The sequence below is a fragment of the Epinephelus lanceolatus genome, chromosome 4 (assembly GCF_041903045.1).
Source record: "Epinephelus lanceolatus isolate andai-2023 chromosome 4, ASM4190304v1, whole genome shotgun sequence".
Classification (NCBI taxonomy): Eukaryota; Metazoa; Chordata; class Actinopteri; order Perciformes; family Serranidae; genus Epinephelus; species Epinephelus lanceolatus.
In genome coordinates, this window is record NC_135737.1 from 24442402 (window position 1) to 24465368 (window position 22967).

Here is a 22967-nt window from a genome sequence, read left to right on the forward strand (position 1 = left end):
CAGATCAATGTCAATACCTGTATTGTGTATTCGGCCCATTTCTGCTGCATCTGACCCGATCATTCTGGAAATGCTATTTAGTCTTTTTCACACTACTAAGCCAGAATAGTGTTTTCAGATTTAAAAAAAAGAATGTGAGGCTCGTAAAGTGAGGATGGATTATTACGTGGATAGGAGAAATGGAGGAGACAGAGAAAAGGGGAAAGCAGCAGGGGGAGGTCAATCGGTCATTGGCAGTAGATTTGGCAACTGGTTTTATTGCAGCCAAAAAGGGGTGGAACTCTACTGGATACTGAGAACGCTACTGGACAAGGCTGTGAGGAGATTCAAGATAAGTGCAAAGAGATATTATACAGCAAACAGACATGCAGAGAGAGTCTATAAAGGCCAAAATGAAGATTTAGGAGGGACTACAGAAGGTGGGTCTGGGCCTTCATCTAGCTGGAGTCCACTCTCTAGTCACTGCACCCTGTCTGTCCATAATGGGCAGCTTTGTGGCCAGAGAGAAGGTGGCAGACATGACGTGTAGTTCTCAGCTGAGCTCTGTGGGAGAGAGGGGGAGACCCCTCAAATGTACAATGAGCTTATACACGCGGACTATGTACATACAACAACGCATGGCTGTGCATGTTAGTTTAGGTACACACTACAATTAAGACAGAAACACACACGCCCACACATGTACTTGTGTCAAAGACATGGCAGGAGACCAAGCCTGGTAGTCTAACACTTGTGATGATCACTTTGAGCACCAAGCAAAACACCCACACATGCATCCTGTGTGTGTTGACATGTGTGTGTTAATGTGACTCAGACGCGCAGACGTTAGTTGCACGTAGGTGACAAACCCTGAACCTGTAAAATGACCCTGTGGGATTGCTGTAGCGCCGCACAGAATGACTCGATAACGCTGCTCTACCATCTACCATCCTTCACTTCATTTGCCTGGCGGTGTTACTATCTGGATCTCTTTTTGTTTCAGGAGGCAGACCTAAGTGATGATCCACAGACCCTGGCTTGCAGCACACAACCTGACATAGGCCCACACAGGCACGCTGACAGTTCTGCAGACAACAGCACATTTGCACACTCACATGTATGCATGCATGCAACCCAAAAAACACAGCCAATCTACGAACACACGGCCTCTTCAGAGCCTCTTTAAGGAGTGAGCTTGCCCTCTCCCTCCTCCCGCTCCCTCTCTCTGCATTTCTCGACATATGTTTACCATTAAGACTGGCAGGTGTTGTGGGCCTGCCCCTTCTCTCTATTGTTGCCCCGCAGCCGCAGCCAACATGGGGAGGCCTGCGAAAAGGTTACATTGAAAAAAAAAAAAAAAAGTTAGCTCAAAGGCAAGGAGGTTCTTACTCTGAGCACCCTCAAAAGATATAACCCAGACTTGTTTCTAAAGGTACCCTCTGCCTCTTATTCTCTATGTGATGTGCTCCTCTCCATATAGGTACAGCTAACTTCTTTCAACTTCATTTGCTGAGAACAAATGGAAGTGATGTATTTGGATGGAAGATGTGGATTTGCTGCTGGAAAGGTAAATTATTAGAATCCATTGTAACGGATATGATGCAGTCCACAGCCAATATACTCCTCATTTTACATCCACCTTGAAAGCCAACAAGGTGCAAGTATTTAAAGCATAAAATATAGACTTTAAGTGGAACATAACCTCAACTCTATCAAACACTCTTCATTTAACTTGCTCTGACTGAAACACCACACACATGACAAGCAAAATCCCTGAAAAAGAGACGTGTACAGACTGAGGGGGGCGCAAGGAAAATACTAGAATTAAAGTCAAAGGAGAAAATGAAAGTGTGTATCTGTGCCATTGGTTTTCCCCTCTCTCTATCTGCACTACCTGAAACAGTGCTCTGGTCCTCATGGCCCGGGCTGAGGGGAGTGGGGGTGGGTGGGGGTAGAGCTAGGGCCAGGGAAAGGGTTAATGACACATGTCTGGAGTAATGGCTCCCAGTGGAGCTATCTGCTGATTCAGCCCCATTACTTAACAAGCATTAAATATGTCTGCCCTGACCGCTTTCTGCGCCCCCGCCCCAGCCCTAATGCAAGTCAACAACATGCTAATCAGAAGGGGAGGGGGGGGGGGGGGGGGCATGAGATTTTCAGACTTTCCCTGCTTTTCTAGCCCTTCATCTCGACACTCCTGTCACACTGAAGCAAGCATCAAGGAGAAGCTTGTACCAGCTATTAGTGTTAATGGGTCAACCTGAGGCTGTGACCTGCTAAAACCTGCATTTTGTGCAGCTGCAATACGGCCTTTGTATAAAAAGATGAACACAAGTTACATTTAGCACTATGCAGTGCTATATAGAGCAGAATACACAGTTGAAATGATACTGCTCTAGACACTGACATTGATCTGTTGCAATCTCTAACTCCACACCCCTCATTTGAAGCAATGCTTTAACATGAATATTTCATGTTGTTACATGACATTATAGTACACACTGGTCCATCCTGTGATGTCTGCCATTTTAATATACAGTGTAAAAACAACACTATCTGTGGTTACGTGGGCAATATTTATTCAGTCCAACTGAAATCATTCTGATTAGTGATTCCAACTTAACTGTTGACTCAGGCGCGACATAAAACAAGAATTTAACTTATTTGACTTGTGCTAGGGCGGCACGGTGATGTAGTGGATAGCACTGTCGCCTCACAGCAAGACGGTTCCTGGTTCAATCCAAGGAGGGAGCCCTTCTGTGCGGAGTTTGCATGTTCTCTCCATGTCGGCATGGGTTTTCTCCGGGTACTCCGGGTTCCTCCCACAGTCCAAAGACATGCAGGTTGGGGATAGGTTAATTGGTGATTCTAAATTGCCCATAGGTGTGAAAGTGTTCTCTGTATGGGAATCTCTATGTGTTGGCCCTGCGATAGTCTGGCGACCTGTCCAGGGTGTACCCCGCCTCTTGCCCAATGTCAGCTTGGATAGGATCCAGCCCCCCCCCAAGGATAAGCGGTTCCGAAAATGGATGGAGTTTTTATTTAGATACGTCAAGTTTAAACGGAGAAGAGGTGGTTCCACTTGTTAATACAATTTAGTAGTAATATTGAGTGTAACCCAGGTTATTTTCTTTAGGTATAAATTATGGATGTCCCCTAAACACCCTACATGGACATCGGTAGAGACTACAATTCACAGATGTCTTCTAAACGTCTCATATCCAGGCTACAGATAGCAATAAGTGATTGTTATAACCAGCAGCTCCACAAAGCAGCCTGTAACGAGAATGTTACATAAAGCAACTGTTTTTTTTTATTAAGATTATTTTTTGGGGGCTTTTTGCCTTTAATGGACAGGATAGTGTAAAATAGGGAGAGGGAGAGAGAGAGAGAGAGAGAGAGAGGGTGACATGCAACAAAGGATCGCAAGCTGGAGTCGAACTTGCGACTGCTGCAGCAAGGCATCGCCTCTATACATGGGGCACGACACTATCCCCTAAGATACCGACGCCCCAAAAAGCAACTGTTTTAAAGTCAGATAATACATTAATTTATCAGCGCACTCGCATAAGAACGTACCACTGGCAGAGTGCTTTTTTTTAAATTATGAACAATTTTTTTGTCAACATCAGCAGAGGAAGGTGTGTAAAAACAGCCGTTACAGTGAATTGTGTGCAGCCCTTACGTCATCTAGCGTTACCACCCCTTGGGGCAAACATGCGCCGAAATAACATTTATTCCAACCAGAGAGTAACTATGAAATTAAGCATTTATATGGTTATTAAGCGCTGATATTTTTCTACTGAAGGGATTATCAAAGGTTTACATCACCTCTCTTGACCAGATTGCAAATTCCTTCCAGTCTCTTCTGATTGACGTTATCACATGAGGCATGTTTATTATTGGAATATAAGTGTCCATGTAAAAGCACCTATTGTGACCAAGAGTGTGGCATGAAGGGTCATAAGTGACTTTAACATGTTCAGTATCCCAGATCCCATGAACACTACAGAGAACCTTTACTCAACAAGAGTATAGATAAAGACCTATAAAGTTCTGGCGACATGTTGAATGACCTTCCAATACCAACAATTCAAGCTGCATGTATCTGGTGAAACTTGATGTTGTAATGAATATTTCAGACAAAGTATTAAAATGGCATCTTTCCTAATATCATTCAGGCCTAATTTGGACCATCTATATGTGACTGTTTTATCTGCTCCTGCTTAGTGACACCTGTTTTAACATAAAATGGTAAGTATTGGTTTTTCTCATAATTGCATGACAAATATGACCAGCAAAAGCACCCAAACTGATCAAGCCTACACCGCTGTGTAGACTTCGTCCACTGGTGAAAGGAGGGCTACCTTCTCTGTTCTAGTGGGCTAGTGGGAGCTAGTGGGAGAGCCAACCTAGTCCAAGGTTAACAGTCTTACATAAATCAGAGCAGATGGCAGACTCTCTGCAAAGCCAGCTGGCTTCAGTTTGCCTGTGTATCTGTGTGCAGGACTGGACCTGGCAGTGCAGGTACAGAGCGTAACTCCCTGCACATAATAAACACAACACACGTCTGATTTTATGGATACTGGACATACACAGGCACCTATTGAGCCATACACAGACATAGGAAGTCCATGTATGAAAACGCTGCCACAAATCTTCTCTTCAATCTACTCTCCCATGCCCAAACTGATTCTGTGCGATGGAAATGTGTTTGAGAGTGAAACTAAAAACAAGGCCATTTGTTCTGAGGAGAGGAGGAGGTGGTTTAGGATGAGGGTTCATCAATCGCTCAGCCGATTAGGAGGCCTTGTAAATGTCAGCTTGGTGTGACCCCTCTGTGGGGGATGGGATTGATTATTAGGATAAGGACAAACTGGGCCTACGTCCAGGACTGGTCAGACCTCTGTGTGGGAACTGCTTTGGCAGAGAACTGGCTTTTAAAATGGACCACCACACCTTTTCTAGAGATGCTGGGTGATTATGAACCAAACTACCTGTAAATCAATGAGTATTTCTCACTTTGGAGTGACAGCCAACCATCCACATGCTGCAATGCCACCTCGCTCTGTATTTGATGTCCTCTGTTGTGAGTTCCACATTTCTATGTAAGTAATCAATATGTTTATGCAACAATGGGGTGGGCAATATGTCAGTATTATATTGATATAATATAAGATTTTAGATATTGCAATATCCTAAGTGTTGTCTTTTGGTCTTTTCCACCTGGTTTTTAAGGCTGCATTACAGTGAAGTGATGTCATTTTCTAAGCTCACCAGCCTGCTCTAGCTGTTCTATTGTTTGCATTTAACCACTTAGTCACTGTACCCACATTACTGATGGTTATTTTTCAAAGAATTTCATTGAGTAAATATTTTGTGAAAGCACCATGATGATGCTGATGTGCCTACTTTCACATTTGATTCTCTCCATCCATAGGGACTTAGATTCGGAATTAGAGGGTCGCCGGTTCAAGTCCCTGTCGGGACCAAATATGAAGCATTAACTGGTTGCCCAGGAGTTGAAATGGCACCTCCTGGGCAACCAGTTAACTGCTGAGGTGCCCTTGAGCAAGTCACCAAACCCTCACAACAGACAACAGAGTAAAAAAATGAATTGAAATTGGATTAATAAAGTATACAGAATTAAATCAACAATGCTACCTTAGTCATTTTTGTAACATGTGCACACACATGCATAGATACATGATTTTTCATGGAAGATTGCTGAGGTAATTATCAAGATGCCCTTTGGGAGGAAAATGAGGCACGTCTAATGCGCTGTGCTTTGTCATAAAGCTTAACCCCCTGTATCACATTGCATACTATCAAACCAAATGAGGCCACAAAAGAGCTGTTTTGAAATGTTCCATAACACCACATAATGTAAACTTCTATGATCACACTGACATTAACACACACAGCCACACTCACAAATCATCTGGGAGGTGGTGATCACCTCGATAAAAGCCTCAGGGCTAAATGTAGCTATATATAAGAAATTTATTGGGAAGTGAGATGTAACTTTGACCTCAATCTTTAACCTCTGATGCCTAACCTCAGGCAAGATTAAAAGGAAATGAGCAAAAAGCAGACCTTTGAGGAACTTATGAGGTTGCAATTACAAGAATTCAACAAAACCAAACCCTGTATTATTTGTTTAAATTGCTAAGATTCTTTTCAGAACCACTGCTAGACGCACATATTAAACAAAATTATCAATCCATATGCCTTAATAATAATGTCCTTGCAAGATACAGTACACTTCTGTGTATTAGGCGAGTCTTCTCTGTCTCACTTTCTTGCAAAGGAACTGTTTATGTGCAAGTGTGTGTGTGTGTGTGTAAAAATAATGTATAATGTACAGTGCAGAATATTATAGGGTCATTGCCTGTAACACAACACAATGTAAATTTCCAACAGTTAAAGTACCCGATATGCACTAAGCGAACTTACCCGCACTTACTGTTTTCTCTGCCTGCTGCACAATAAACCATTTGCCTTCCCTGACTCTACAATACCACACAATAACTATAGCTATCATATAAGCCTGTTTCTAAACATAGGCCAGCGAGAGGAGCTCTGTAAATCTCTGTATTGAAATACCCACTTGGCTCGGCTCAAGAGATACAGAGGCTGGGCCTGGGACGAGTGTAGAGTGGCACAAGTTGGAGCTTTGGCAGTGCGAGGAGAAACAGAGAGAGAAAAGGGGGTTGGGGGGGGGGGGCAAAACAAACTAGAAGATAGCGCAAGAGAGAGTGAGGGAAAGAGAGAGAGAGAGAGAGAGAGAGAGAGAGAGAGAGAGAGAGAGAGAGAGAGAGAGGGAAAGAGAGAGAGAGAGAGAGAGAGAGAGAGAGAGAGAGAGAGAGAGAGAGAGAGAGAGAGTAAAATGATCTACACATGGTTTCATGCTGGAGCCTCAACATAGTAACCATAGACACATGCTGGGGCCTCCTGGGACTCATCAGCAGTACACAGCTGTGAGCTGGACAGCAGAATTCTATTAGCACCAACTATGCACACATGCGCTTGCAAACTAACACACACACACACACACACACACAGGTAATTTGGTTATTTGACTGTGTTTTGGCATGCTACAAACAGCACAACACATCAGACCTTTTACCCTCCAACGGACCAACTACACCCCTGACGGCAGGTCTAGAATATACTGGATCACTTAGTTCATCTAATGGCCTACACACAGGTTGAAGGGTTTGGAAGGTCTTGCCAATGAGCCGAGACAACTTTCTATGGGGTCCCCACAGACACATAAGTTGTGTGTGTTTTTTTTATTTTTTTGACAAGCACACCTCAACTCTTCAAGGGGTCGTGTAATACCTGTTGATAACAGCTAGTCTACATTTCACCAGCACACCTTGGCCAGTACTCTATAATATGAAAATCACATCGGGCCATGAATACTGGCTTCATAGAACTTAAACAAACACAGGTAGCAGTACAAACACACACATTAAGCCAAGTGCACACATGCGCATATGTGATGACAAGCCCATTACTTCTCTGTGGAGGCAAACATATATAACAAATTATACCACATGAAGCAGCCAGTCAATAAATTAGTCAACGTCAAAGCGTGGCACCATTCTGATCCATGTGGAAGCCAGCAAAAGAGGAGGAGGGGGGGACCCAAGGGGTGCAGCCAAAATTAAACCCTTTCAAATCATCCTTTTCTGGACCTTGGTCCATTTCCTGCAGCCCAGCCCTACCCCTCAATAACAGCTCTTAATGAACTCTACGTTGGCAGTAAAGCTCGAAGTGATACCCCAGTTACACACATGCTCTGCTTGTTTGTGAGCGCCAATGAAGCCCTTCATTTGCTCCCTCAGTATCACCCTCGCTCCTTATACCATTTTATCCCTCTTTCCTCTGTTTCTGCTTCTTTCTCTCTGTGAGTGTGACATGTTTGTCTAGCTAGTGGAGGTAGTGATTTAGTGCTGCTAAGAATGATGACTCTGCCAGAGGGGCTGGCAGGGCACTGTCTCACTGTCATACGCTTACTCCAGCCGCGGGGGGAGGGAAGGATGGAGGGGTGGAGAAGTAAAGAAAAAAAAAAGGGAGAGGGACGAAAGCAAAGTGAGAGAGAGAGAGAGACTTGAGGGAAAGAGAAACCACCGTCTTTTATGGAGACCAATCCTCCAAGCCTCACAGCCTAGGCCAACTTTACAGGATATATTGGACAGTTCCACACTACCCCGCCCCCCACCCCTCCAACTGCTCTCTTTTCTCAGCTCTTTTTCAAGCTCCCCTCCTTTTTGGTTTCCAACAAGGCAAGCCTTTAGCCGAACTCTAGAGAGGTGTAAAAGTATTACCATGTCAACAAGTGCCTTTTACTCTAACCCACTTTACGCACACAGGCTCCAGCTCACACACACACACACACACACATACACACGCTTGCACTAAAAAAAATTGGGGTCAATCATCTGCAAGAAGGACCTTGGTATACACTGTTCCACAGAGTGTGCCAGAATAAGTTCAGCAACACAGAAAACCAAAGCCTGTTCGGCACAAAGGACCCAGAATACAAAGGAGAAACCATTATCCTCACATTTTGGAAGGGGAACTAATGAGCTGCTTGGGATGACAGATTAAGTTGACATGTAAGTACTACATTTTACAGTCATGTGCTGTTCACACACTCTAAACTAGGCTGCTTCGACAGGCCTGGAAACCTCATCAGTTTGTATTAAAAGGAATCAGTAAAATTATTCCTATAAAAACAACAGAGAAAGCGCTGAAGGAAGGGAGCTCTGACGGGTGAGATAGACCCCAATTGCCCTTTTCAGAACTTGTGGTCTCTTTCTACCAGTTCACAGTGTACAGACGGAGCAGGCTTACGACAGCGAGAAAGCAGAGAGGAAGAGAGCAGAGAGCAAGAAATAGCATGCAAAAGCACAGATTTGTAAAGGGGAGGGAGTGAGGGGGTAAGGCAAGTGGAGGGAGAGAGCAGGAGACAGAGAGAGAGAGAGAGAGAGGAGTAGCCCTGCCCAGTTGCCTGGGGAGAAAACTGCTCTGCTGCTGACTCAGGACTCTCTTTGTTTGACAATGCGCCCTGGCTCTTGCTCTCTCTCTCTCCCTCTCTCTCTCTAACACACTCACACTCTCAAACTTACTCGTCTTTTTTCAAACAGTCACGATCTTCCCTCGTGTGCACATCCTCTCGCTTTGTCAGACTCTTGCCAATAATTTCTCTCTGACTTACTTATCATCTCTCCTTTGCTGTTTTTCCACCCCCCCCCACCCCCCACCCCCCATCCACTACATGTGTATGTAAGTCCCTGTGACTTCTTTTGCAGTGACATTTCTCTCTATCTGAACTAAGCTTTACTGAACACGTCCTTCCCATGTGATGAAAACAGATAAAGGCTCACAGTCTAATAAATCTGCAGTGGTTTCTTTTGCCTTTTCATGCCCCACTAACGGTGGTTCACGATCAGGACCAGAACTCTGGGCCGTTTTATTTTCTTCCAGCAGCGGCAACCTCCAGATGTTGGCCGGATAGTGGTTGGCAGCAGACTGCCAGCGCAGGCTCAGGTATACGCTCCCCAATGACGGAGGGTGGAAAACTATTAGAGGGACTCATTGAGAAGACAGGGAAGCCTGAAGTCTGGCAATTAGGGAGGAGGTGGAATGTCACAGAAGACAAGAGTCGAAGGCTAAGAAAAAAATACAGAAAAAAAAAAAAAACAAGTAGAGAGTGGCAGACCAACGGATAGTCAAGAGTGATAGACTCTCTGAGAGAAAATAATGGTTGGCAGCTAAAAGGATGGCAGACAAAGATCCTATAGAGAATGAGGCTGCACGTTAAAAAGGGAAGGGGGGAGAAAGGAACAGAGAGAGGGAGAGAGGAGCGATGGTGATTCCAGCTGGACCTGGACCCATTCCCAGAGTGGCAATGCTGAGCAAGGCTCACAAAGACCCTAAGGGGACCCCCCGGACTCACCCCCCCCCCCCCCCAAAAAAAAAAAAAGAAAAAAAGGGAGGTAAAGAGGGCCTCAGGGAAAGCAGGAGGGAGAGGGAGCCAAGAGGGGGAGCACTGATAAGCACAAACTAGTCCAACACACCCATACACAGAGAGGAGGGGGGCATGTGTGGCAAAAGGAGGGGTTTATACTTTACACTTTACAAAGGAAAGCATGCCTGTATCTCATAGACAAAGAGGGAGAAAAAAGATATAGCTCCATCTCTTACTTAAGTTCATACATTCATACAGAAAAGCTGACCAACGAACTAGCCCAGACAGATAAGGAAAGAAGCAGTTTTTTTCTAAGACAACTGGCAGAAAATCACAACTCATGACTGAGTGCAATTTGGCAATAGTATGAAATAACAGGCAGGATCCACAATACATAGTAGTGGTTTCACACTTTTACAAACGCCACTCCTAAAAGCAATGCTGCCATTATGAGCTATAATTTTGATACAAGATTTATAACTACTCATCTCCCAAAACTGTGTGAGGGTGACAGCTGTTATCACACTGTGGAAGGAAAACTGCAAGCATGAACACCCTAGGAAGAAGACATTTTAGTTATTACACATGTCAACAGTGTTGATAAGAAATAGGGCTCAGCCATCCGATGATCCCAACTAGGTTGCCTGTGGTTACGTATAACCTATTAATAAGGGAGTAGAAAAAAGAGCGACAGGGAGGAGAGGGAAATAGAGGAGATGTACACTGGCTTATCGGAAGGAGTGTGACAGGAACCTGGAACGTACCAGAGCTAAGCTCAGCCACGTTTCAGTTAGGACTCAGTTAAAGCAGATCAGGGGAGGGAGGGGAGTGGCAATAGCAAAGTTAAATGAGGCCTGGGTCTAAGGCCAGGATCAGATTGACATTAGCCCTGCATGAAAAATGCAGGCTGCACATTCATTTGAATGAGCCGGTCTGGCAAACACAGGGGCATCCGGCAAAAAAGTTGAATTCTTGCCACAGCGCAATGGCCAGTGTTGTTTAAACGTAGGGCTCTTTTGGTATAAATGCCCACTAAGTCCAAAATGAGCATAAATCAAAAGGAAGGATGGTGATATAATAATGAAAACTGTCCTTGATTACAAGATTCTGCCCTGCTTACATGACCTTGAGCAAAACACTGAACTCTGATTAGCTCTTGGGACAATGTCCTGCAGTAAAGGTGTCTTGTAAATAAAGCAGAATCTTCTCTTCATTCATCAAAAAAGTTTTTCAAACATTGACCAAAAAACATCTGCAGAACTTAAGTTACAAAAAAACCCCTGATTTCTCATCATGAAAGTTAAAAGAAAACAAAAACAAATATTGTGGAGGCATCAGAAAAGCAAAACCAAGCAGCTATTACATTTATGTATGGGAGCATGCGTGTACAGTGGAGACAGAAAAAACAAGCGCAGGGAAGAGTAGAGGGAGGAAGGGGGAGGCGGAGTGAAAGAAGCAAGAGGGTGCTCGCCTGGCACAATGAGTCCTACTTGTTAGCCAGTGACAGTGTCAGGGATCGTGACAGGGTCCAGACGCTAGACACCAGCTGCAGCGCCTCGTAAATAGACTGCTGTCTCGCAGGCACATTTGCACGGCAATGGTTGCACACACACACATGCACACACACAGACACACACAGGCATGTGGGCACATGCATATACTATGGCAGGCACACAGACAGACACTGACTTATTGTTTCTCCCAAATCTTGTAAAAGGGACAGTGAACCTCTTTGTGCCTTGTGTCCTGTTAAAGCTCAAGAGAAAATGCACTCCACACACAAGAACTCCAAACTCAACAAAATCCCAATGAAAATAATTAATTATGTATTAATAACTGAATAATGTATTCAGCAATTCCTAAATGTTGATGCTCTATGGAAAAACAAAAGAGAACAAACTTTGTGTTCAGTCAATGTTTGGCTTTCTGAAACTACCAGATTAATCTTTCCCAGTACTTTTGCCTCGATGTAAACTTTGTGTGTGTGTCTGTATGTGAGTGCGCGCTCCCCCTCTCTCTCCATGGTAATAATGAGGGGGGGTAACAAACTACATCTGCCCTGTGGTGCGTGGAAGGAGAAAACGTGGAGGAGAAAAAGAAAAAAAAAAAAAGAGTAGGAGAGAGTCGAGTTTGGGACGAGAGGAGAGCCGAGCTGGACGGGAGGTGAAGGGGTTAAATGCGTGGGGCTGATCCTGCTGAGCCAGCAGCAATACGTTAAAGTGCAAGGTTTCATTGTAGCAGATACAGAATGAAACTCCTTCCCATTAGTCACGCTAGTAACTGAAAAGACTCTTCGCGCTGCTTAACCCTTGCTGCGCCGCAAACAAACCGCAGCAACGACACAGGTAAAGCCCCTGTAATTGGGTGATGGCTTCTGTGTATGTATGTAAACTCACATGCACAATGAGATTACACTAATTATAGTACAGTGACAAAGTGTACGTATGTATCTATAACTTGATTAGAACTTGATGCATGAGAGGACTGTGTGTCTGAATTCACCCATAGAATACAGATTTGTCAGAGTGACCTTTGGGGGGATTTTTTTTCTTTTTCTCTGTTTCTCTCACCCCCCCTCCATCTTCTTCTTGAGCAAGCCTCCCACGCCATGCTACAGTACACACTGTCTCTGAGGGGCTTAGGGAGGAGAAGGCAAGCATACCCTTCCTCCACTTAGAGCTGGGCAGAACCATAATCATCATAATTATCATCATCATCACACTGCCTTAACCGAGACACACCACAGCAAAGCGAGTGGTGCGCTGACGAAACAATGGAACAAACCGACCACGTAAACAAACCCATTACGGGAGGATGTAAGGTGAATCAGGTCATTACAAAAAAATAAAGGAGTGAGTTGTACTCTATTCTGTCGGTTACAGTTTTAATAGCACAATTTTTATTTTTGTTTACACAGAGAAAATGGATACAAGCTGGCTGAATGATTTCATTGGTTTACAGCTATAATCTGGCAAATTTCCCCCCAACTACTGAAATCTCTGGTTCAGAAAACCTAAAGTAATGGTAAAGGATGAGGGATTTCCCCAGTCTCCCTTCGGATGTTCATACTCTACACATTTTATTAATGTAACCTCTCAAAAAGCACACACCTTACCCCTCTGGAGAGGACACATGTGTTGGCTCAGACCTCGCTCCAGCCCATTTCTTTTAGTGCTCCAGAAAAAAAAGCCATTTGATACTAATTAAATCAAAATGGAGCATGAAATGCCTGGTGATCAGCACACAAAAACCCGGCCCTGGCTGTTTGTTTTCATTACAACAGGTCTGAAACAGCAATACACTGACATCTCCACGTAAACTTAAAGAAGCCCCCCAAACGTCCCACGAGGGCAGAGCGGGGAGCTGGTAATATTGTTCCTGGCCAAACGTTCAGCAATAATAAAACAACAATTACCATTCATCATTCTCTCATTTCCCCTCTCATTACAACTCCAGTTACCATCAGCACCAGGTAACAAGAACATGTGGCATGCAGCCTAATGTGGTTTACAGAGATAAACTATGTATGGAAAGCATAAGGCCTGCAGTGAGCCACACAATATAAACCACACTGGACTGGAAAAGCTGACCACAGATACTGCATGTTTCAGGGGAAAGGGCTTGACTGACTACAAGGCATAAATGCCATATTGGTAGATAAGAATAAACAAATAAAGTACACAAAACTAGAGCAGCGATGATTTGTTGATTGAGAGAAAATTAATTGCCAAATATTTTAATTACCAATTAGTCATTTTTCGAGCAAAAAAAGTCAAACATTTAACAATTCCAGCTTCTTAAATGTGAGAATTTGCTGCTTTTCTTTGTAATTTATGATAGTAAATGAAGAATCTTCTGGTTTTGTAGTGAAGGATGAACAAAAGAAGCAATTTGAAGACATCACTTTGGGCTCCAGGAAATTCTGATGAGCATTTTTCACATTCTTTAAAGCTTATGGACTAAAACAACTAATCAATTAATTGTGAGAAAGTTCAGTAGATTTATCGATAATTTAATAATTGTTAGTTGAAGCCCTACGCTAAGTAAAATGTGTGGAGAGTAAAATGTGTATGCATATTTTTGTCAACTGACTAGCAGAGCCTTTGGTAAAATGAAAACCATTACCTTGTCACACAACAGCACACGATCGCTATCACCATTTAAACATTCCTCTGTCATGTGTGAAAGAAGTATTAGATGGAAAACCACTAATTGCATTGTTAATACAGGAGCACTTGAGAGTGTGCTTGTACCGTCAGTGAGTGGACTTCCAGGCTGAACATGCTAAGCAATAACTGTGTTTGCATTAACTATTTAATCAAATGAATTTGAAATCTGAGAAGTGCCACATATTTAAAATCTCAGCCACTGAACAACATTTCAATAGTTTTATCACCCTGTTAACTTTACGTCGAAGTACTAGGCTGCTGTAACAGTACTTTCAGTTCTCCTCCTGCCATCTCTGACATTCTATGGGGCAATCTAAAAATGAGGTACTGATGGAGAGTAAAAGGGTTTTTCTTACTCCAGTCTTGTCGCAGAGTCGCAGGGTGTTGAAGGAGCCCATGGCAAACACCTCTCCATCTGGAGCCCAGGCCAAAGAGGTGACCGGGTAGTCATGAGACGAGGAGGAGAAAAGCAGACGACCAAAGCTGTCCCATACCTGTTGAGGAAGGACATAGTTGGAAAGGTAAAAAACGATTAAACACACCTACGAGACATCTAAGGCCCCATTCAGACCAAAGATCGGCAAGGAGACGAGTTGATAAGGTGATCCTTTCTGTCTTGTGTCAAAGATTTCGACCAGCTGACAGTTTGTAGCAGACATGATCAACTGATTTCACTACAAGCTGATTGGTTGTTGAAACAGGTGATGTGCATTACATTCTAAAACCATCCGCTGGTGACTTAACACGCTGAGTCGCCAGCGACACCGTCAGCCCGAGTCAAGCTGAGATGGACCAGCTCAAAGTGCTGCAACGTTACCCTGTTTTGTCTCGTCGTGAATCTTTGGTCTGAAGTGGGCTCAAAAGAGTACTTAAACAATGCCCACCTTATATTTACAGTCTTCTCCACCTGAGAGTATGAGGTCATTAACTGAATTCCAGTCCACCTTCAGAACAATCCCGTCATGAGCCTTCCACTAAAGAGAGAACGAGGGGGAGAGAAACAGAGAGAGGGCCAGTTTATGTCAACACAACCTAATGATGCTATCCATACATAACTTCTCCCTCGTGCTACAGAGTGGGAGATCTCTCCAATAAATCCCTCCACTTTCGCTGAGTCCAAAAAAGAGAGAAAACATAAAGTTGTGCAGGATAAGCTCCGGAGAGCATGAAATTTATTCTTGTTCTTACACATAGTTGCATGTTTATAAAATGTGTGAAGTCAGCCTAAGTGAACGATTACTCTCTACATCATGTGTTGCAGTGTAACAAAGAGCTGAAAGTCTGTCATTAGCATTATCTCATGTTCCTATACTGCTCCTGGTCTCTCTACATGCCTACACTTTGGTTTCTATTTTTTACCCTACCTGCTCACTCCATGGACCAAAGGGAAACGTGTTAACACATGCACATGTGTTGCGTGCATTTGTGTCTACGTAAGGGATTGCAGAGATCACAGATCGTATGAGGGTCCTTTACACAGAGGTGTTCATCACAACCCTTTACCCTTTTTTCCTTTCTTTTTTTAACAAAACTGCTGTATTTCATTTAAACATTTGAACCTGCACATGGTCAACTCACATCGCTGCATGTGACGTGTACACTGTATGTGTGGTCATAGCTGAGAGAGAGCAAGGGGTTGAGAAGGCACACATTAAAACCTCCACTGTTTATCCAAGGTCCCAGGTGCTATTCGGCTTCAAGAAGAATAATAAACAAATGCATATATATTCCATGTTTTTAACCTTTGAACTTCAAAGACCTGAAAAGATAAAAAGTATCATGCAAAGATATCAACAACAGAAAAGACACCCAATCAGATACTATACAGGTGGCAAAGCAGATAATGAGTGAAGCTAGAGAGACCAAACACTCAGTCAGGTTAAATACGACTTAAAACTGTGTGTAATATGATCATAACGACTTGAACCCTACTTGCACAGGATTAGTGTTACCAGGGGACCTCGTGTGATTTAGTAATTAGCCCCCTACCCATGTCTGTGTTTCGCGCAGACATGGGTTCATCATATTTCAAGATTTCTCTGCTGTGGTTGATATGAGCTTGTTCTTTCTATGAATGGGTCTCTATGCTGAGTAGCCAGATGAGCCACGGAGAAAACAAAAACCAACTTACTGAGATGCTGATCTGCACATCACAAATATTACCACATGACCTCTGTGTTTGGGGAAATATGGTTGGTCAGTTGCAGTGAAATTATTTGACAAATTATGGATATAATAATGGCAGATTCACAAAGGATTAAAATCACAGACGACATCCGCAATTATCAAAAATTGTTAGATGTCCCCAGGTAATACTAGCCGCATGCGAACAGGGCTTTGATGTGTCCATAGTGTTCAAAGTAATATGTAATATTTTATCTTCTTCAACTCTTTTGAAGACACAGTGGTGTTGAAGTATTAGGATTTTGTGAGCTCTTTGTCCCAACATTCATATTTGAAGCATTGTCATCTGTCATGGCTACATATGAGTCTGGATAGACATGGATATTAACTGCAACTTGACTGATTGGCAGAAGCATACAACCACTAGGTGTTAATTCTAGCTCTTTATTTATTACACAGTAATATGTCTGTACTGTCGTTAATTCACTGATCCATGGGAATCTCCGTTTACCTTTAACTTCAGAAAAAAATTAATTGGAGGCTGCATATGATTCATGTGATTTTGATTGATTTTACATCCAATGCTGTAACTTTTGGGTCATTAAAAGAGTAAGTTACAAGCTAATATTTCAAAACCATGACATATTGAATCTTAAGTGGCCATTAACTTAAGTCACAGATTTTTTACCTCTTACAAGAGTACATAAACTTCTTGTACCTGTATGACTTTGGCGCTGGGCTGCAAAGGCTTGATGACTAGCTGTCTTCCTGATGTGTAGAGGATTCTGTCTGAGTCTGGACCCCAGGCCAAGGAATACACAGGAGACCCTGGAAGATGCAGAAACAGAGGTAAGTAGAAGATGAGATGTATAAATCCAACGCCAAGAGCAATGGACTAAGCTTCCACACTTAAGGACTTTCACACTTACTTACTGTAATATTTAAAAGATGTGAATTAAAATCGTCTGTATGAATTTCTCCCCCTCTCTTTGACAAGCTAGGAGTTAGTATGAACAATAGCTCTAGGACAGAGCATGGTGCTAATTCCTTCTCTCAGAGGGTATCATATTCCCTGGGAGATCTCACCTCATTCAGCCTATGCAACAGCCCTTAGCTTGCAGGCACGCCAGCTGAGAAAACCTGTCTAACCTCTACAGTATAAGCACAAATGAGTGTGCTTACGTGCACATGTGGAAAATGTGTGTGTGTGAGTTGGGTGGAGGCTGCGCGTGTGGAGGGGAGAGGGCCTGACATTTAACCCCACTCCAGGTGCATGTGGTTTCTCACAAATGCCAACTGGTCACATGATCTAAATCTGACAAAGGCGATGAGAGGGGTTGAGGCAAGTTCCTCTTCCACCCTACCTCTCGCTGTCTCACTTCCAACCTCTTCCTACAGTGCTCTCTCTCTCTCTCTCTCTCTCTCTCTCTCTCTCTCTCTCTCTTAAATGGGTCAGAATACCCAAGGAGAACAGCCTGCTCCCGTAGCGTGTGTCAGTGTGTGTGTGTGTGTGTGTGTAGTTGTAGGCTCTGTAGAGAAGCAACACCTGCAGTGATCTGAGTGCCATGTGGAGGATGGTGTGCATCTGTGGCAACACTAGTATATCCAGGTGTTTTACAAATCTGTAGGTCTGCTGAGCAGCCCACCACCCGGCGGCTCATTCTCCAAACAACCAGCTAAGGAAAAATTTTCCTAAATACTGGGGCTGAATCGCTGTTGCTCTGCCAGGTTTTCCACAGCACCCGTCATTCAGCAGGAGTGTGCCATCCATTTCCCCAGAAGCAAACTTTTATCCACCCCCCATCTTTTTTTTTGTGCCACAGCTGAGAAGAAACATTTAATAAGTCAAACAGCACGATGAATCAATTAAAAAGTAAGCCATCTGTAATGTGAACGCCAGATAGATAAATGTATCATTAGGAGTCTTTTTTTATGGCTTTTAATAAAACTACACTCCTATAAAGCTTTGAAACTTTATGGCGCTTTTAATATAAAAAACACAGAACTCTGCTTTTGGTTGAACTGAGCACAATTACATTCTAATATGCCGAGCACTCACCACACACATGTTCACACAATCACACAGCCAAGGACAGAAAAAAAACATTTTCTCCTTGATTGTCATTTTAAATTACCTGGCCTGACTAAAAAGGGCAGCTTCAACACAAAAGCAAATCTTGCAGATCGCTTAGCGAGCGCACCGGCGCGGGCACATGTACATGTGAGGTGCATGCTCATGAATGAAACAACCACACTTTTATAATGAAAGCAAAGTATCCCTAAAAACTGCAGGATGAAAGTCTGAAAACCAAACAGCATGTCAGGTGTGACTATTTACTTGCCATCTGGGACCACATGTTATAGCGGACTTGTAAGGCTCATACACAGGGGGGGTTAGTCTGAGTCTGGTGTCAAACGGGAGCCAGATGAGGAGGTGAGCTTTTGTTTTAAAGCATTAGGAGAAAAAGACAGGCTCCTCAGATACACATGAATGAAAATGAAGCTCTGTGTGCCTCTTGATCAGGTCTCTGCCTCCTGCTCTTTTTCGCTCTGTCACAAGAGGCACTCTTTGAGCCAGAAGGCCCAAAAGCAATCACTACTATATGTGTGTGTGTTTGTGTAAGTGTGTGTGTGTGTGAGAGAGAGAGAGATATGGAGAGACGGAAAGGCTGTAATTGGTGTCGGTATGTTGTGTTGTGTTTACTAAATGCCTACAGCTGGTTGATCAGAGACTGGCTTCACGTGGGTTCTGCTGCTGGCTGGCAGCTGTTATGGATGTGACCTGCTCCAAACTGTATGGGTGTAAAACTCACATCAGCTCTTTCTCAAATGATGTGAATCAAGATTTGTACATCATCTCTCCTATTTTTAAGCCTTACTTACACTATTCAGTCTTTCAAGTGCTGTAAACAAACGGGCATCTGCAGCAATTACTGTGACAACACAGGGCAGAAGATGCAAGCATGACAAACTCATCTACTCTGGTTTGTTGATTCATTTTTGGTGAGTGATCATAAAAAAAGTGGTTGAGTTACTATACAAATACAGATAGCAGTTGCACACAAGCTCTAGATACATGTTTGTGGCTTGAAGAAGTATTTCACAGCTGGAAAGATGGTCTTCTTCATAAAACTGGGTTGTCTCTGCAGCAGGAAGATGCTAATACTTTTGAAATCGGTGTTATATGGCCACAGAGAACACAGAAAAAGGGTTGTGGCATTCGTTTGTGCTCAAGAGGTAGAAAACCTACAACTACCAAAATGCACTGCACCACACTGGACCAATAAACGCCTTTGTTGGTGGGTGATGCAATGCGAGTTTGTGTGTTTTGACACAGGAAACAATATGGCCACAGGCTGGTGACAAACAATCTCAAATTACAGTTGAACAATAAGGTAAAATATGTTTCTGAAAACATTTTAGATAAGAAATAGGCAACACCAGGGTTTACATTAGACTTTTTCGATGGCCAATATGGCCGTTAATATTCCAGATTTCCAGCCATATAGAACAACTACTGGATATATGTTTAAATAGCTATAAAAGCCTACATTTAAATGGCAATAAAACTTGGAAATGAGCTAAGTGAAGACGTGGTCTTTTGAACAGTGTGTACTATTCAGAGGTTTAGTGGCAGAAGCAAAGGAGAAAAAAAAGGACTCGGTGCGGCACCATAAATCACCACGCCCGCTATCCACTGCCTGGCTCACTGCGGTGGAGAGAAGGGTATCTCCGGGCTGTTCTATGAGGAGACCCACTGTGTGCTGGAGGTCCTCCTTGATCCATGATGCTTTCACCTTACTACACTGAGAAAGCAGTGAGGAAGAGGAAGAAGAAGGAAGAGGGAGAAGAAGACCGTGGCTGTTGTGGATGTGCCGTACAACTACACCTGATACCAGCAAGAAAGCCAGCATATGTCTGCTAATGTAAATCCAGGGCAGCACAGTTAGAGAATCTTGGTTCATATTTTTCAGCACTGCCTTGTTTTACAGTTTGTTGCTACAGTTTGTGCCTTGTTTGAGAGAGAGCGATCTGCTTCTACACTCTTTGTGTTCTTGATGGCGGGCATATGAAAATTCAAAACTAAAATCTTAAGTTCGAACAACAGCCCTTAAGTCAGCGAAAATGTAAGCTGGGAAATGAGCAGGGAGATCTGGGCGCTAGTAAGATGGAGGGAAGTTAACTAGAGTTCATTTACACATACTACCCACAACGTTATGTTACAAAGCTGGTGGGGGAATTGGCAAAGTATCTCTTTAAGTTCATTCAATTAAAGCAAGGGTCTTTAGCCTTACCTTGGCTGGCTAGTGTTGAGCGTAGCATCCCACTTTTTGACCAGATTTTGATCTGCCCGTCTTCTCCAGCTAAGTAATTAAACAAAGACGAAATAGATTTGGATGTAACAATTTTTAAAAGTGAATTCACTTATACAGCAGGCTGATCAAACAAGTATTTGTTAAATGGCAATAAAAACATGCATGTCCATGTCATCTACCTGTAATAAGTGCAGTCCCATCATAGTTCCATCTTCCTGCCAAAACAGCTCCCTTATGTGCTTCAACGCTCTTCTCAATGCGCCCCATCTTGGAGGTCAGGTGGAACTTCCCTGTAAGAGACAAAAAGAGTATTACTGTATGGATACTCCACACTCTAGGTCTGCTCTGCATGTTTACAGTTAATAATTCAGGAACACTGCTGTCTGCTGTAATTCTGTGGCTACCTTGTGGAAGTTGTCCACAGAGACTATGGTTTCATAAATCTGACTGATTCAGGTTGCTGCATGAGGCAAATGGGCCAAAAGGGTTTTTTTTTTTGGCCAATCCAGAAAACCTGTGAGGACAAACTATTTACTATGCTTAAAAAACCCTTTCTAATCCAGCACTGTAAATGAAAGTATAATAATGATCAATCCCTGAACACACAGTAAGCAGCAGTTACATTTTGTCCTCCAAGCTAAATTACAAACTTAAAGCATAAAGTGGATGAGCCAAACTAAAGGGTTTCTGTTGGTTGAATTAGGGCAATTTTGTATTTGCTAGACACGAAGGGTGATCAGGCATGGAGACAGTTATTGAAGACACTCGCCTAACATATACTTTGTGGCAGTGTGTATTAAAAAATTCTGAACGTTCTATGTAATTTCTGGTGGCCTAAAACTGCAAATCAGCACGCTGCCGCTCTCTCCCATTTCTATATTTGGACATCCCAACAAACGTGGATGTTGCTGGTCCAGCAGGTAGTGAGTATAACAGGCATATACAGCTGTACTGAAAGACTTTCTCAAGTGGAAAAAAAACAACAATTTTGTGTTGTGTCGCCAAATAGTTTGTGTGCAGTCTTTCTATGTGCTGAGTTGTTTGTTTGCTTATCTGGCAGATGGTTTTTATGACAAATTACACTGACGACATATCAACCGTTTGCTATTTTACTTCAGTTTATAAATGGTTTGTTGAGGAATTTCCAATGATACATTTGTGTGAAATCTATTATGACGTCATGTTATAGTTCCACAGGGTCAAGGTAAAAGAGACTGACACACTGTTGTCACTAACAGAGGGCTCAGCAATATCTTTCATGCTTAATTTAGTCCTCTTTTGGACAAATCTGCTTCCATTCCACACATCATACTTTCTTATAGAATGGTAAATAATGCATCTAAGATATGCAATTATGCTTAGCCATGGGGAAATTCCAAAATCATGAAGTATACTCATAATTAGATATTCAAAAAATAGATTATTAGATATAATATATGTTGTTTTGAAAGCAGGAAGAGAAAATAGCACCATAAATTATTACACAAAACAATTTTTCACACAGAAAACAGGTCAAACTGTATGTGCACTATACAAAAAACAAATTTTATACGCTGGCAGGGGAAAGGGAGGCTGACTAATCAAATAAGGAAAAGCCACAACGTTAATACAGAGTCCTCCCACCCAATAAAACCCTGGTTGCTGACTGTTTCATTTCAGCTATATCACACAGATCTCTTAACAAATGTCAAGTACCCTATACATTATCCAGATTTATGAAAAGATCTTCACTGCACAACAAATTGACAAAGAATGAATGGTGTGACTGTCTTGTTTTGTTTCCGATAAAAAACAAAGATGCAGTTCCAGCAATACTGATATTTGTTAGCTGTCAAAGGGCAAAAAGCAGGAGAAAGTTGCAAAAGTGAATTGTAACAGAGTTTTCACTACTCTCTAGTCTGCCAGAGAAAATTGCTGCTTCAGTTTGTGGGTGTGTTTATGCAACCCTACACTGCCATTAGTGTTGTGACCACACATTGCCTGCCATAACAGTACATCCATATTATGTGTGTTTATATCTAATATAGGCTGAAGAGGAGACCTAAGAGGCCATGTGGATGCACGTCACAAAGACTCCGTCGCCAGGTTTGGTATTACAAATATACAGATGCAGAACAAAAATCCACCTTGATGAGTTGACACTGAAGGACTAATGAAAACTAGAGCAGAGACTGACTCACTCTTTACTTGAATAATACAATCCTCTTCCTGAAGTGAAACTGTGAAAATTGGTGGAGAGGATTTCCTTTAAATACAATTGCCTAATACCTCTAATGATCAAGCAAGGCACTGTCATCATACTTAGTATAAAACCAGGTTGTTTAGCAATTGTCATGTTACTTCAGTTAATATTTTACAACTGCTACTCTACATCAACATAATGTTGTCAAACTAATA

The 22967-nt window shown here is 42.7% G+C and overlaps 1 protein-coding gene across 2 annotated transcripts in view; it reads right to left on the minus strand.

The window, feature by feature from the left end:
• Positions 1–22967, minus strand: part of ift80 (intraflagellar transport 80 homolog (Chlamydomonas)) — a 40080-nt gene that overhangs the window by 15909 nt on the left and 1204 nt on the right. For both annotated transcript variants that reach the window (XM_078167061.1, XM_078167062.1), the window contains exons 4-8: positions 20750–20860; positions 20550–20618; positions 16973–17082; positions 15015–15104; positions 14487–14624 (exon numbers count right to left, since the gene is read on the minus strand). In XM_078167061.1, coding sequence (XP_078023187.1) covers positions 14487–14624; positions 15015–15104; positions 16973–17082; positions 20550–20618; positions 20750–20860 — 518 coding nt within the window. The remainder of the gene's footprint in view (positions 1–14486; positions 14625–15014; positions 15105–16972; positions 17083–20549; positions 20619–20749; positions 20861–22967) is intronic.